The 15,719-nt window shown below is 43.8% G+C and overlaps 2 protein-coding genes across 2 annotated transcripts; one reads left to right on the top strand and one right to left on the bottom strand.

The window, feature by feature from the left end:
• Positions 1–8,523: 8,523 nt before the first annotated feature.
• Positions 8,524–13,014, bottom strand: E1B28_000402 (uncharacterized protein). Its single transcript, XM_043146222.1, has 18 exons — positions 12,750–13,014; positions 12,333–12,697; positions 12,119–12,282; positions 11,825–12,068; positions 11,694–11,775; positions 11,506–11,642; positions 11,234–11,454; positions 10,989–11,180; positions 10,752–10,933; positions 10,579–10,704; positions 10,214–10,529; positions 9,694–10,151; positions 9,583–9,636; positions 9,502–9,529; positions 9,351–9,445; positions 9,259–9,286; positions 9,095–9,211; positions 8,524–9,044 (listed from the first exon to the last, which is right to left on the bottom strand). Exons 1-18 carry the CDS (start codon positions 12,831–12,833, stop codon positions 8,881–8,883), a joined length of 3,057 nt encoding a protein of 1,018 aa, XP_043014922.1. The 5' UTR covers positions 12,834–13,014; the 3' UTR covers positions 8,524–8,880.
• Positions 13,015–13,050: 36 nt separating this feature from the next.
• On the top strand, positions 13,051–15,550 carry E1B28_000401 (uncharacterized protein; the record flags this gene model as incomplete). Its single annotated transcript, XM_043146221.1, has 12 exons — positions 13,051–13,315; positions 13,370–13,551; positions 13,604–13,658; positions 13,709–13,844; positions 13,895–14,332; positions 14,385–14,469; positions 14,520–14,605; positions 14,654–14,804; positions 14,855–14,926; positions 14,983–15,116; positions 15,173–15,271; positions 15,340–15,550. The coding sequence occupies exons 1-12, from the start codon at positions 13,054–13,056 to the stop codon at positions 15,548–15,550; spliced, it is 1,911 nt and encodes a 636-aa protein (XP_043014921.1). The 5' UTR covers positions 13,051–13,053.
• Positions 15,551–15,719: the final 169 nt, after the last annotated feature.

Genomic DNA, 15,719 nt, shown 5'->3' with positions numbered 1-15,719 from the left:
CTATAAAAGACTTCAATTTTTGCTTTTAAGAAAGAAGAACAGATAATAATTAGTGGAAATAAGAGGACTAGAGATAGCCCGATAATGCGACTTAGTTGACTATGCTACAAGGTTCTTTTTGCACTTTAAACAGTGCTACGGAGCGATATTTATCGTATTAAGAACTAGAGTGAGCCCGAATTGCTAGTTAAAGCTAGTGCCGCTAGTAGAATGTGCTGTAGGCGCAGCTAGACCAGTTAGAGAGAGCTGTAGATCGTGTCAGAAAACTGTATGACCGTTCGAAACCTGTAGAACACTATGAGCAGAGGACTTAAGCGGTAATTCACCGAGTTCTACTCTCTACATTCTATTATGCACTGGCATATCAAGGGATTGTACTATTAGAAGACTTGTAGTCTTCACAGAACCGTTCGTAGCAGAACTTAACAAAGTCAAAAGACCTTCATACTAGGAGTACCTACTTCTACGGGGGATTTAGTTGACAAGAAATTGGACATAGGACTACACAGACTAGGAGAAATTTGATATGACCGTAGATCGAGTCCCGATCTGAGGAAAAGACAAAAAGACATGATACAGATCCCAGATCACAGATAGAGTACCTAGGAACCAGGCAGGAATGAACAACGGATCTCGGAGTCCACGCTGTTCATGTGCTATGGCGATTCGGAACTCTGGATCCATATGCTGGAACTACTTGGACACACAAAGTCCATATGATTTGATAACGTCGAAATGCAGGGTAAGGTCCGTAGGCAGGAAATACCATATGGTACGCCTATGTAGGTCCATTCTACATGCTGAAACAAGAATGAAGAACGGTCCAGATTGGTCCAAAACATATGATTTGAATACGGAAAAGCTCCGTAGACAAGATTCTGCACATGTAGCAGTCCCTAGCGATAAGATTCCACATGGATTCGTAGCTATGGTGCATTATTTTTAGAGATGAAACAAGTAGAGATAGGATTACAAAGCTAGCGTAGAAGTAGTATAAAAGCAGCTCATGTATCCGTAGATAAAAAAGTACTACCCGTGCGTAGGAAAGTCCTGAGTGGGTTGCCTGTGAGTAACTGCTCTTGACACCAATAGAGAGATTTGCCCTGTCTTTGTGCAGTGAAATGATAAGATTTGATTTGAACCATACGAGACCATCGAGGTCAAAAACTAGAGAACTATCCGTCCGTAGGCCGCCGAGGTCTTGATTACTGTTTCATGATCCGTCGAGGGTCTTAGTGTTCGTGTCCGTCGAGGGCAATAGTCTCCAATCGTTCGAATTAGTCTTACTGTAGACGAAATTCACAGTCCCACTTAGTCCACTGGAAAATAAACAGAGCCCCTACAAACCCTAGAATCCCCGTAGCTGTGGTGTTTTACACTTGCAGTTACACATTGATTTCATAAAACCTTCATACGATACTGAGACTGTGATCTTGTGCGTAACCTTTGCCAAGCAGTCCACCCTTGCAATCTTTCCTGGTGTGTAGAGTTATTGATAGACTTTACACGGAGGTTTACTAGTTTTTGGGTTGATTTGGTGTTGGTGCTACTCCCGTAGCTCTGATATTAGGTTGACTCTTGAGTGGTATACTTCGCCCTTTACCGATCTGCTAGTCAAAACCCTAGACCTCTGTTTGAAGGAAATTGAATAGAGAGAGATCTTCGAGAAGAGTAATCCAAAACCTGTAGGACTTCGAGAAGACAGCTATTTCCAAACCTTCTATGTTCATTGGCCTCTCTGCCTTCGGTAACATGTTTTGGGTAATCAAGGGATATTATACTATTTTGTTTTACTTCTATTAGACATCGAGGAAAACAGATTACAGACAGATTGTTAAGACATTGACAGATATTAGAGAGAAGTTAGATCTGGGATTGAAAACTTCTGAATAAGATTAGATTACTCAGAGATAGGATAAGAGAAGTCAGATAAGAGGAGATTAGAAATTGTCCGAGGGAAAGTGTTTTCGGACATCAAGCAGATTAGGAGAACAAGAGATATGAGATACATTCAATCATAGCAGCGGAAAGATGTGGAATGGAAAGGAGCAATCGAATATGCAGACCATGCGTCCGACTTCAGACCGGAAGAAAGAGGGGCTTGGACCTACAAGGACTGCACATGGAAGAAACCGAGAAGACCGAGAAGAGAGAGGGAAGAAGAAGATTATACTCAAAAGCGACGAAGAAATGGCCGAAGAAGGAAATTCGACGTCTATTCCAATTCTTTTCTCATCTAAATCAGAGATTCAGTAGAAAATCCATTTATTATTTACTTTTCATATTTTCTAGTTCTCGAGCGGTATATAAGGAGCCCTGTAAAAGCTAGGATTCTTTAGTTTAGTACTGCCCAGTTGGTGCAATCAAGCAGTTAGTACTGCCCAAATTGTACGATTAAGCAGGAACTCTCAAAGTGATTGGATTTTGCCCTGACTTCATCAGTGTGTGTTGGTTTTGGTCAGAACACAGATTTGGATTTGAAATTTGGTTAAGTCCACTTGGGGACTTTTGACAGATTTGGAATTGGAATTTGGAATAGTTCACTTGGGAACTCTAGGCACTTGGGCCACAACAGATTGTTCGCGTTTCATAAGCCGAAGTAGGCTTCAGACTGTTAGATTCATATAAATATAAATAAAAACAGATTAGTAGTAGAGAATTCTACTATCTTGAACCAGACTTCACAATCAGAGTTAGTTTTGTCTACATCTCGAGAAATCAAAGAAGGTGTAACCTTCGACAAGCCGAACTTTCGAACCCCCACCTTTAGAGAATACTAAGAGCAATAGATTCGTTGATCTATTTGCTTGGTGTGTTTTTCTTGCATTATTGTCTTCCTTCCATTCTTTCCCCAATTCCTCTGATTCACCACCCAAACCTGTTGTGTATCAAATAAACACGTGCCTTTAATCTCCGTTAGAGTATATAGTTACTAAATACGTACACTCACACCTCAGTGTCAAACCACCACTGAGGTGTAAGTCTTCTGTTATTTTCCCTTATTCAGAAGTACTCATATTACCTTCTATAGTATACATTCCTTTTAGGTATTCCCTATTATCGTAGTGTCAAACCACCACTGAGGTTATACATTCCTTTTAGCCACTCTCTCGCACTCCAGAGCTCCGACAGACTCCGACGTTTTTCCTGTTCTTACACGCTATTCAACACTGCGCATCACAAAACCTTCATCCCTCTGAGTCATATCCAAAACCTGACACTATGCCAATGGTAGCCTCTGCCACATCCATAATCAGCACTGAACGTACATCTGGATTTGAGGACTTCAAGTTGTCGGATTTACCCCCATAATTTGGAGCACTGATGTCTCCATGAGTTCTTGAGGCTCCTCTCTGTTGATTTTGGAGGGCATTGATATTTGCCATATTACAGGAGCATCAGGTGATGCAGAATAATTACTATATTTGGACATAACTCTTGGGTCTCTGAGGTCCCCACTTTTACCAGAATCATGCTTAGCTCGGCAAAAGGAGCATTTTCTGCATTTTTATATATTTTTAGTGATGGATGGTGGTGTTTCATTTCCGAAAAATCTTAGCTTAAAAAGGCTAACAGATATAATATTCCAGACTCAGAAAGATATAGAATCTAATGAAATACTAATACCAGAACTAGTCATCATTGATAGTTGTGTGGTCACAAAGGATGAAAAGACAGGTGAGGGTGAACTGAGCCTTCAATGCAAGTATAAGGGCTACATAACATCTATGATGTGTTGGCCTTGATTATATCACTGGATTTGCAGTGCATGTGGTTGTTTTCAAAAATAAGTAGATGAGAAAAAAATGTATAGCATCATTCATGAGCAGTGTAAAGTTAAATAGAAGAGGAGCTGGAGCCAAATTGAAGGTTGGACAATATTCCAAAAACATAAGACATGTGTACCTATCATATATGGTGTGTGGAAAGCTTACATAGAGAGGGGGGGGTCCCTCAAGGGGTCATCTCAGCAAAAACTGACCCATGGTCTTTTTTTTTTAATCGGTGGGCCCCCTTGGATCACATTGGTCTAAATAGCTCAAAAACAAAGTTTTCTTTTGTTCCTTACGGGGGCTAAGTGTCAATGATTCAGTCAAGTTTTTTATCATGTTTGATTGTCTGCAACCGTACTACCTCAAGATCACACGTCAAATACAGTTGTTTTTACCTGACTTATGGTGTGCACCATCTGACAATCGTGATAACCTATTTACTCATGTTCCATGGGTTCGACAACCCCAATGCTGAATGCCAGAAATAAGCTTGTTATGCAAGCCAAGCCTGTAGAATTCTCAATACAGTCATTCTCAAGAATTGGCCCAGGGCACATTGACCTTCCTCCTATGAGGAAAGTACAGTGACCCAAAAAACTGTCCAGTTTGGTACATAGTCCGAGAAAACCCTTAAATAATTCCATGGAAAACCAATATTACATAAGACTCTAAGTGTATAAAATATAGCCCTACATCCCTGCTACACACCATATTTTGTTTTGCACAAAAATATTGACATTTGATAAAGTTATCACTAAAATATGACGAAAATCCAACTGGACAGTTTTTTTGCTACACTAAATTTATACTATATTTCAACTTCTAATACTTTGTATGACCTCCTTTAGCCTTTACCACTGCTTGAACTCTTCTAGGCATACTCTAAGACTGTTGAAAGTGTATGGCCAATGAGTGAATTTGGCCCTTGGCCAAATATTGACTTCAGTACTATATTGGGGTGCAGAGCTATTCAGCTGAAGGAAGAAAATGGGAAGCTCAACACTGCCACAACACACCTCCTGAAGATTCTGATATTGGAAGGTACTCACCTTATCTGGAAAATGAGGTGTGACACCGTGGTTGGTGAACGTGAAGAAGAAATAACACCACAGGAAGTCTACAACAAAATATTGGCGTTGATCAATGCAAGGCTAAGAAGAGATAAGCTCCTGGCGAACTGAAAGAAAGCCAATGTATGGACAGCCACACATGACCTAATCCGGTGGACTTGGCTTCACACCTTGTCTACGGGACCGGGGAATACTGGTGCAGTAATGCGACTTAGTTGACTATGCTACAAGGTTCTTTTTACACTTTAAACAGTGCTACAGAGCAATATTTATCGTATTAAGAACTAGAGTGAGCCCAAATTGCTAGTTAAAGCTAGTGCCGCTAGTAGAATGTGCTGTAGGTGCAGCTAGACCAGTTAGAGAGAGCCGTAGATTGTGTCAGAAAACTGTATGACCGTTTGAAACCTGTAGAACACTATGAGCAGAGGACTTAAGCAGTAATTCACCAAGTTCTACTCTCTACCTACTATGCACTGGCATATCAAGGGATTGCAGGGGCTATACAAGATGCAGCACACCACAACAAAAAACGAGATGCAGCACATAGCTCATTGAGCCTGAGACACAGCACACTCAGCTTAGATGCAGCACACCAACTCGGAAATCAATTTCCGAGTGTGCTGCACCTCATCTGAGTGTGCTTCAGATTGGACCCCACTGTGCTGTGGGTCCTGTCGTAAATTCAGGGACAACTACACTCAAAAAAAATATTTAAAAAAATCGTACGACATTACTTATGATACGACATGCCATCATCACGTGATACTGTTGATTTTGTTCAACAAACCATTTGCAGACCTCATTCATTCTGGTCTTTCCCCCCCCTGCTCTACTTCTCAAACACCTTACAGAATCAGTAGTTAATTAATTAATTATGTGTACATATCTATTCTCTATAATAGATATGTACACATAATTAATTAATTAACTACTGATTCTGTAAGGTGTTTGAGAAGTAGAGCAGGGGGGGGAAAGACCAGAATGAATGAGGTCTGCAAATGGTTTGTTGAACAAAATCAACAGTCACATGTGATGACATCACAATGTGTCATATTGGGCATGGTACGATTTTATTTTTTATTTTTTATTTTTTTTTGAATGTATTAGTAAATAATGACAGGACACAGCACACTGAGTTCGATTTACAGCACATTCACATGAGGCGCAGCACACTCGGAAATCAATTTCCAAGTCAGTGTGCTGCATTTAAGCTCAGTGTGCTGCATCTTGCACCAGATGTGCTGTGTGCTGCATCTGGTTTTTCGTTGTGGTGTGCTGCTGCTTGTTGAGCCCCGGGATTGTACTATTAGAAGACTTGTAGTCTTCACAGAACCATTCGTAGCAGAACTTAATGGAGTCAAAAGACCTTGATACTAGGAGTACCTACTTCTATGGGGGATTTAGTTGACAAGAAATCGGACATAAGACCACACAGACTAGGAGAAATTTGATATGACCGTAGATCAAGTCCTGATCTGAGGAAAAGACAAAAAGACATGATACAGATCCCAGATCACAGATAGAGTACCTAGGAACCAGGCAGGAATGAACAATGGATCTCGGAGTCCGCGCTGTTCATGTGCTACAGGAGTTCGGAACTCTGGATTCATATGCTGGAACCACTTGGACACCCAAAGTCCATATGATTTGATAACGTCGAAATGCAGGATAAGGTCCGTAGGCAGGAAATACCATATGGTACGCCTATGTAGGTCCATTCTACATGCTGAAACAAGAAAACAAGAATGAAGAATGGCCCAGATTGGTCCAAAACATATAATTCGAATACGGAAAAGCTCCGAAGACCAGATTATGCACATGTAGTGGTCCCTAGCAATAAGATTCCGCATGGATTCGTAGCTACAGTGCATTATTTTTAGAGATGAAACAAGTAGAGATAGGATTACAAAGCTAGTGTAGAAGTAGTATAAAAGCAGCCCATGTATCCATAGATAAGGAAGTACTACCCGTGCGTAGGAAAGTCCTGAGTGGGTTGCCTGTGAGTAACTGCTCTTGACACCAATAGAGAGATTTGCCCTGTCTTTGTGCAGTGAAACGATAAGATTTGATTTGAACATACGAGACCGTCGAGGTCAAAACTTGAGAACTATCCGTCCATAGGCTGCCGAGGTCTTGATTACTGTTTCATGATCCGTCGAGGGTCTTAGCATTTGTGTCCACTGAGGACTTAGTTTTTGTGTCTGTTGAGGACAATAGTCTCCAATCGTTTGAATCAGTCTTACCGTAGACGAAATTCATAGTCCCACTTAGTCCACTGGACAATAAACAGAGCCCCTACAAAACCTCAAACCCCCATAGCTGTGGTGTTTTACACTTGCAGTTACACATTGATTTCATAAAACCTTCATACGATACTGAGACTGTGATCTTGTGCGTAACCTTTGCCAAGCAGTCCACCCTTGCAATCTTTCCTGGTGTGTAGAGTTATTGATAGACTTTACATGGAGGTGTACTAGTTTTTGGGTTGATTTGGTGTTGGTGCTACTTCCGTAGCTCTGATATTAGGTTGACTCTTGAGTGGTATACTTCGCCCTTTAGCGGATTGGACGAAGGGAACTGGGGTTTTAGTGGGTATCAGGCCGCTACACATCATTGAGAGAGAACTTGCAGAAGGTATTGGTTAGGTAAATTTACTATTTGGTCTGAATCCCCACACTACGGTCAGACACCGTGTGTAAAGGTACATTTCCTTGGGGTGGGCCCAATACACTGGGCTCCCTCGTCTGAGAAGTTTTTTTTCCAAGCTTGATTTTGTCCTTCACCAGCTACGAACAGTACGAGGCCAGTATTTATGGTTGTTTTACTGTTAGTCTCCATTAAGTCAAGATAATGTAGACACGTACCACCAAAAAAAAAAAAAAAAAAAAAAGAGATGACATTAACAGGAAGCTTTCGGAAAAAATTCTTGCTTGAGTCACCCGATGATTGTTCAAATGGCGTTTCTGGGAGTCAGTTTCTTAACAATAGAAGTAATCTGAGTTATTTCTGACCCACCATAGTGACTCGGTACTGGGCCCTGGGGTATTGTAGCCACAAACACCCTCAGTTTTGGCGGACACATGCTACTTTCACACGCCTCCCACCAGCGAAAAACACACAAGTCGCACTGCTCAGTCATTACCAAGGGACTTGTGTGTATGTAGACATGAAGTATATATCAGAATTTGTGATTATTTTCATTTTCATGACTTTAGACTGTATTAAAATGATACTGTCAGAGTAAAAACTCCAAATTTCCAGGTATATTCCCCACAAACACTCTCCAAACCACCCTCTGTCACTGATATGCCCAAATGACTCACCTGAAACTTTGTTTTATGGTGAATATGTCATCCCTCACCACTGCACTTGGGAGTCGGCCCTCAGGTTGGTGTTCCTGACATGTAGTATACTTATCGATAAATCTTGTTGAAACTCCTCTTTAAATTCTTGGTTTCATGTGGGATATGACATATACCGTTAAAACAAAGCTTTTGGTGAGACCTTTTGACATATCTATGTATTAGGAGGCTTAGGTGACAGAGGGTGGTTTGGAGAGTGTTTGTGGGGAATACACCTGGAAATTTGGAGTTTTTACTCTTTTAATACAGTCTAAAGTCATGAAAATGAAAATAATCACAAATTCTGATATATACTTCATGTCTACATACACACAAGTCCCTTGGTAATGACTGAGCGGCGCGACTTGTGCGTTTTTCGCTGGTGGGAGGCATGTGAAAGTAGCACGTGTCCGCCAAAACTGAGGGTGTTTGTGGCTACAATCCCTGGGGTACAAGGCAAAGGGACAAATATTGGCTACCACACGGCTTCCGATCCCTACCATCATTCATCAGTGTATTCTATGTTGTGCGGCATAAAAACGAAGGCGAAGTTGTGACCGACCCTCGAGACTATGAGTTAAATAGGACGAACAAGGATGGAAGTTGACTTCGAACCTGTCGGCGCCCTGATTAGAGGGAGAAGTAAACTATAAACTCCAAACGAAATCAAAGTTACAAATCTCAATCCGTGAAAATCTAGAAACCAGCTGGTGCTGTGAAGCCCGATTTCGTTTTTGTTGCCCCTTTTCCTCTTCCACGTCCACGACCGCCTCCTTTTGTACCACCACGACCGCGAATGGATCCTTTGCTACTGCCGCCCCTAGTTGACTTACTGCTGGTCTTATTTGGGTTAGGACAATCTGTAATAAGAAATATCATAAAGCGTTCCTGGCCACTGTAATTCACGTACTGTTACTGTAATGTCCAGTTACGTTGCATTTGTAGCAAGTAGCTGAACTGAGTATATTTGTTGCAGAGGTTCCGAAGTTTCGCGTCCTTGCCCCCGAGTCGTCATCGTTGGGGCATTCTACACATAGTCAGAACTACGCTGGTGGGGGGGAAAAGATCTCGTACGCGATGCCCAATGTCCCTCCTGACTACACTGAGTTGTGGGGGAACAATGTGAGTGTAACGTCCAAATGCAAACGAAGTTCTGGGTATGATACCTTGAAGCATGTGTCACTACCGCTGGAACTTGTAGAAGCTTGTGCCCCCGAAGCAACCCTTGATTTCTTTGTTGGCCCACCATCGTTCGGGCATTCTACGAAAGTCTGGTTAAGAAAGCAATTAAGCATCACACATAATTGAGTTTCGTACGCGACGCCCAGTGACCTTGCTCGTAGCACTGAGGGAGAATGAGAACACCAAACTAGATTCAATGCGTAAGTGCAGGATTACCTTGTAGCAAGCATCCGGGGTTTCGTTCTGGCTTGACGTTCCAGCGTTCACAGTCTGTGCATAGATCCCCAGGGTTAAAAGAGTCGGACAAGAGGTTTCTCGTTCACTCACATTGGAATGAGTCCTTTTCGCCGGTACATTTGAAGTTGGTTCATCCACAAACTGAAAGTATTTGCAAGCACGTTCATTTCCACAAGTCCAGAACTTTCTACCCTTGTTCTCGTTATCTTTAACCACGGTCCGTTGAGCAGCAGATACGTTACAATCACATCGTGGAGGTTCCTCAACAGAAACGGGGTGAGAACTCGTGGTAGGTCGGGATAATGAAGGTGGAACAGGGCGTGACGATGGCGTCTCGACCCATTCGAATAAGTGGCAGATGCCGTTCCCACAACATAGGTACTTCTTACCCGCAGAATTCGACCTTTCGACAGCCGGTTCTTGACACTGGCAGAGTTTGATGGTCAAAGCCCCCCTGGGTACACTTCCAGTCGCGGAAGTTCTTGGAGTGGAGATAGGCTGTGGCACAGCGTGCGTGCTCGATGGCCTAGGAGGATTTGGTCGATAGGCTTGTGGAATCAATGAGCGACACTGTTCCTCCTCGGGCATGGTCACATGGGCGAGTACTCACTATGATCTGATTCGATGTCAAGAGGTGTTTCGTTTCGTTGACATTGAGGTGCATTGGCTCTTCCGCGTGCAGAGGTCCCTCGGGTACTTTGCCCTCTTCCCCTTCGACCTCCACCTCCCGGGTTGGGCGCATCGCCGTCATCATGGGGTTCGTCACCATGTCCTCCGCCTCCGTTTCCACCTCCACGTCCGCCTCGCCCTCGCCCTCGCCCTCGTGCACCTCCGCCCCTCCCGCCGCGCCCATCCCGGGGGCCACCTCCGTTGTCACCACCACCGACCGGCTGGTTTCTCGCTTCGTCAAGATATTGCCGGACACACTGTAATTAATTGTATCTTAGGTTTTGCGATAATAGATATGGTCCATACCTGTTTAACTTTGTCAAATTCCCTTTGCACAATGATATACATCGCCCGATATTGCTCCAAACTCTCGTAAATCATCGCTTCCTTGGTCGTTTCTCCGCGACCTACTTTGACCATTCGGCGTTCGGTCTGATAGAGTTAAGCCAAAAGGATTGTAAGACAAATTGTACACTGACCTCGCGACGCAACAATGGCTTTCCGAGGTTGGTATTGTTTAAATTCATCTTGTTGTACCCGTCAATGAGCCCGATCCCAAGAGTTGACGGAAGAAGGTATTTGGTTTGACCTTCAAATTGTTCAATCACGTATTCACGTGCGATGATAGTGTCGATGTGTTGAGCAATAGTTGCATCGGTTCCTGTAAGGCCAAATTAAATGTAACCCTGTAACAAACAAAAAAATCGTTCTCGTACCGATACCATTCTTATCCATCAGAGCCACCAGATCAGCCTCTGTCAAGTAAGTTGGCTTCGTTGTCTGTCCATCTCGTAGCTCGCAGATTGAAGGTTCAAACTCGTTGCCCTCCTCGAAGTCTGGTAGTTCGTTGGTGTTCCACTTCTCGTACGGATATACCAGTAAGTAGTTCTTCTCTGTGACAGTCAAGCCTAGTGTCGTTCCAATAAGTCGTCTGAAAATCGTAGAAGATTATTAGGCCCACCTGTCGCTGCGAAATATTCGTCACCGCATATGACCTCCACAGTTGTTTGCCACCCTTTCGCATCTTTGGAACAAGACGCCAAGAACCTTCGAGAAATGTACTCATATACCTTTCGCTCATCACCAGCGAGGTTACCGGCATGCGCAGTAGGATGTATCGGAGGGTGTGCTTTGTCGTTATTCTTACCCTTCCTAGGAGCACAGAACTCGCCCTCTCGCAGCCTGTAAGAAACGTTCACTGTGGCGTTCGACAGAAGTAATAGCAGCACTCACGAAGTGGCAAAATCACCCCAAGAAGGATCCACCCTTTGCTTATCAATAAGGATGTGGAAGTCAAATTGCGGGTCATACTGATCGGTCTCAGTTCGAGGGTAGGAAAGAAAGCCCTGTTGATAGAGCTTTTCCGCAATCTGCGGGATCGTCAGGGAGAGGGTCATGATAACGTAGGATAAATTACTTACGTCCAGCACCTTTTTTGGCGAGAGCTTGAGTAAACGAGAGCCTGCTTTCTGCAGCTCGACTGTAGTGAGAGGAAGAGGTTTCCTGAAGATCGTGAGCCCAGCCTAAAGCAAATAACTATAGACTGCTTTACCATTTTTTTGTTTCTTTCTTCTCAACTTTTGTTACCCGCGCAAGTGGATTCTCCATAACATGTTCGTAAAGCACGATTGCCTCATCCTCACTAAAAAGATGTCCTCTTTTCCAACTGAAACTTGTTTCTTGACCATCTTCCGCAGTCAAGGCGAGGTGGATGTACCAAAATATTTCCGGTCTAAAATCCTTGACATCCTTGGATCGTGAAACAACAAAGCCGAGTGCGGGAAACTGACAGGGTCCTATAGGAACGTTGAATATGAACTGGGACCGCAATGAGCGACTAATTTACCATAAGAGATGACGCCCTCCTTCTCAATATGGTTCTGAAGTTGAAATGTTTGGTGCCGAGTGAAGGCTGCGCCAATCTTCAGGTCAGTTATTAGCCTGGCTTCAACCGCATGAACGAGCCTCATGTTGAGTTCCACTGGGTGTTGAGCTGCATGATGGATTTGCCTGCGCAAAGTATGGGTACCTCACCGTCACAGAGATAGCCTGAGACCTACTGGGCAACGATAGCACTAAAACGAGCACGTTTGACGACAATACCAGCACGTGCTCTTCTAGCAACATTTGCAATCTCCGATCCTATATGTTCTCCCTCCCTATCACAATCCGTCCATATCATAAGCATGCTTGCCTTCTTGGCCTCGTTGAAGATGTTAGTTTCCATTGATTTGTTCTCTTTCTTGACCTCAACAAGCACCGGAGCGTAGAAGAGATCGATGGGATCACAGGAATGCCATTTTCTGTGGGTCTCAGGGAAGTCGAGGTCTGTCAAGTGTCCAGCAACGGCGGTGACAGTATATTGAGAATTAGTTTGTGGATAGTCAAAATCATAGTTCTTTATGAAGCTAGATCGCGTATTCCGCTGATTCAACAAGAATTAGCTGGTTGGCACGAGAAATTCAAGGGCCACGTACAGTAGTGAATCGACCCCCAGACAAGATTTGGGTTATTGCCTTTGCAATCGACGGTTTCTCGGCAACACAAAGAACCTGCGTCATATTCAATGCACATGTATTAAATCTTCCAAGAGGAAGTAGACCGAAACAGATTTGTACGAGCAGATGAGGGTGAACTGGTGAAAGAAGGCGAAAGCTGTTTGTTGACCGGGTTTGTTGACCTATGTTGACGCGCCTCGCGTTCTTGCTCACGCGTTACTCACACTGTATCGCCACCGGTGTTTCAGAATCAAATTTTTTCTGGTCGGCGGCCAGCCTCTCGATGGGCATGAAAGACGGTGACAATACAACGACAAAGCTGCTCACTCTCCTCAATGTATCTGCGACGAAGTCTGGGAAACACAAGTGGGATGTTCATGACGAATCTAGGCGGCCTGAGAAACTGAACAAACGCAAAACTGTGAAGATCGCGGTCGCGCAAGAAAAGACACAGGAAGGTCCGGATGTAGAGATGGAAGGAGCACAAGAAATTACGGAGGCTCAAGTATTGCAAGGTGATTCAGACGATTTAGATGAAATGCAAAGTACGTCGCAAGATAAAGCCTTACAAAATGTGTTGAACTGTGGACTTTCGTTAGAATCCTCGGACCCTTACGAGACACATTTTGGCTGCAATCCTTCGTGCCTTGGGAAAGCTAGATCCTCTGCTGACAACATCTCTTGGAAAATGTCTCAAGGATCCAGAGGAAAGCTCGGTCAGATTTCCGAATTCGTCCCAGAAGGCTCTGAGCCTAGTTCCTCCAAAAGAGATGTCGATGGGGTTGGTTCATCTAAATTATTGGGCTTTAGTACCGTATTGATCTATGTGATAGATTCTGGAACGAATACGCAAACCGTTCTCGGTGCGACAGGGCAAACTCCTGAAGGGTAAGCAAATGGCCTTTATTTATTCGATCGATCTGAACGAAGGCGCCTAGATCAGGCCGAGTTGCAGAACGATGTTATCTCGTTGTTATGCGGATACCAAGACTTTTATTCGACCTTTAGTACCTGGGGGTCGAAGCAATGTGTTCGGGAGGCAATATCGTTACATATTCTCAATCACATTACCAAGTACGCTCGATTTTTTTCGCTTCTCAACCTCACTAATTCATCTTCAATAGGAAGCGACGAAGAGTGCTTAAAAATAACGAGAGGCTCTCGAATGCATCAAAATACAAATCAGATCCTCCGGAAGATGTGCAGGACCAAGGATTCACTCGGCCTTCTACCCTCATATTACTCCCTACTCGAAACTCTGCCTTAGCTTGGTTCAGTGCCTTGATATCCCATACCCCGTCACCGGAATATCAGATTGAGAATCACAGCCGATTCGTAGCAGAGTACGGCCTACCCCCTGACGCCGTCGACAAGCTGGCTTCCGCCGAACCAGGTACCTATCCCGAAGACCACGTCGAGAATTTCAAAGGAAATGTAGATGATTGCTTCAGAATTGGAATTAAAATGACCCGCAAGAGTGTCAAAGCTTTTTCCGACTTCTACAAATGTGATCTGCTCATCGCGAGCCCTCTTGGACTGCGGCAGTCGATACAGAAAGAAAGGTGTGCCGGTCCCATCGTTCTAAAGCAATCTCATAAATTACTCGTTTTTCAGAGGCGCAGATTACTTGTCATCTATCGAGGTCCTGGTTATCGATCAGCTAGATGCTTTGACCATGCAAAACTGGGACCATGTCAAGGTAAACTGATGAACGACTTGAGCGCTTAAATCTCATCTATGTTCATACAGTTCATTCTTGAACACCTCAATAAATTGCCGAAGGAATCACACGACACCGACTTTTCGCGTGTCAAGCCATGGTATCTGGACGGCCAGTAAGTAGTCACCTGATAACCTTCGAACGAGCCTCAGCTCTGTCTTAGCTCGGAGTATTTGAGGCAGTCGATATTGCTTTCGGCCTATGAAACACCTGAAACGCGTGCGCTTTTCAACAACAACCTAAAGAATCTCGCTGGTCGAATACGGCAGGATAAACGTTGGTCTGCAATTGATGTCCCTGAGGGTGTGCAACAAGTATGCTGTCCCATATTGTTGTATTTCTCTTTGGCTGACCTCTCTTTCAGAATTTCATCCGGTTCGAATGTTCCAACCCTCAAAGCGAGACTGATAAACGCTTCAACTATTTTATCACCCAGGTGTGTACCCTGTTCATGTCGAAGTTTAATATCGAGTTCAAAGCTGCTTTTCTTAGGTGTTGCCTACGGTTCTAAAGTCCGCTGTCCAGAGCGCCAACACTGCAATCTTCATCCCCTCTTATTTTGATCTCATACGCGTACAGAACCATTTCCGTACTCTTACCGGTACATCGTACACCGTCCTCTCGGAGTGAGTTTCTTGAGGCATTCTCAATATCCAAACAACTCATCCTCCTTCGCAACCAGGTACTCCTCAAATCAAGATATCTCCCGCGCACGCCAAGCTTTCTTCTTGGGCCAGAAATCATTCTTGCTCATCACAGAGCGCTTCCATTTCTATAAACGGTTAGTTAGTTTACTACTTCAACCATCCTCCTCCGAAACGAAGTTATGCTTACACGTTCGTCCTCAAGATATAAAATCAGAGGGATTCGAAATATCATCTTCTATGGTCCTCCCGATCATCCCCAGTTCTACAGCGAACTCTTGTCGTATCCCTTCTTGGATGACGGAGTCGAGGCTTCAGACCTTACTTGCCGAGTACTGTTTTCAAAGTATGACTGGTTCCGTTTGGAACGCATAGCGGGTACCGAAGCGGCGGCTGAACTGATCAAATCTGTGTAGTTTAGATACATAGTCGTGGATTGCAAGTCATTTTAATTCTACATTCCATTGGTGGTTTTATTTTACCTTCTTCTAAAGTCAGTAAATAAACGTTTCTACTTATCGTGAAACAAAAGCGAGAAATGAAACGCACATATTGTATGCGTGACGCTGCCATGGGGTATAGAAC

This window comes from Marasmius oreades, chromosome 1, assembly GCF_018924745.1.
Source record: "Marasmius oreades isolate 03SP1 chromosome 1, whole genome shotgun sequence".
In the NCBI taxonomy this organism is placed as follows: domain Eukaryota; kingdom Fungi; phylum Basidiomycota; class Agaricomycetes; order Agaricales; family Marasmiaceae; genus Marasmius; species Marasmius oreades.
The sequence above is the reverse complement of the archived record's forward strand: the minus strand, read 5'-3'. Positions and strand labels throughout refer to the sequence as shown.

Coding starts and splice junctions, on each gene's coding strand:
- E1B28_000402 (XM_043146222.1), bottom strand. CDS start 12,833: ATGACGCAGGTTCTTTGTGTTGCCGAGAAACCGTCGATTGCAAAGGCA. Junction 11,455..11,505: donor TGGGGTGATTTTGCCACTTC/GTGAGTGCTGCT, acceptor CGTTTCTTACAG/GCTGCGAGAGGGCGAGTTCT. Junction 10,934..10,988: donor GATGGATAAGAATGGTATCG/GTACGAGAACGA, acceptor TTGGCCTTACAG/GAACCGATGCAACTATTGCT.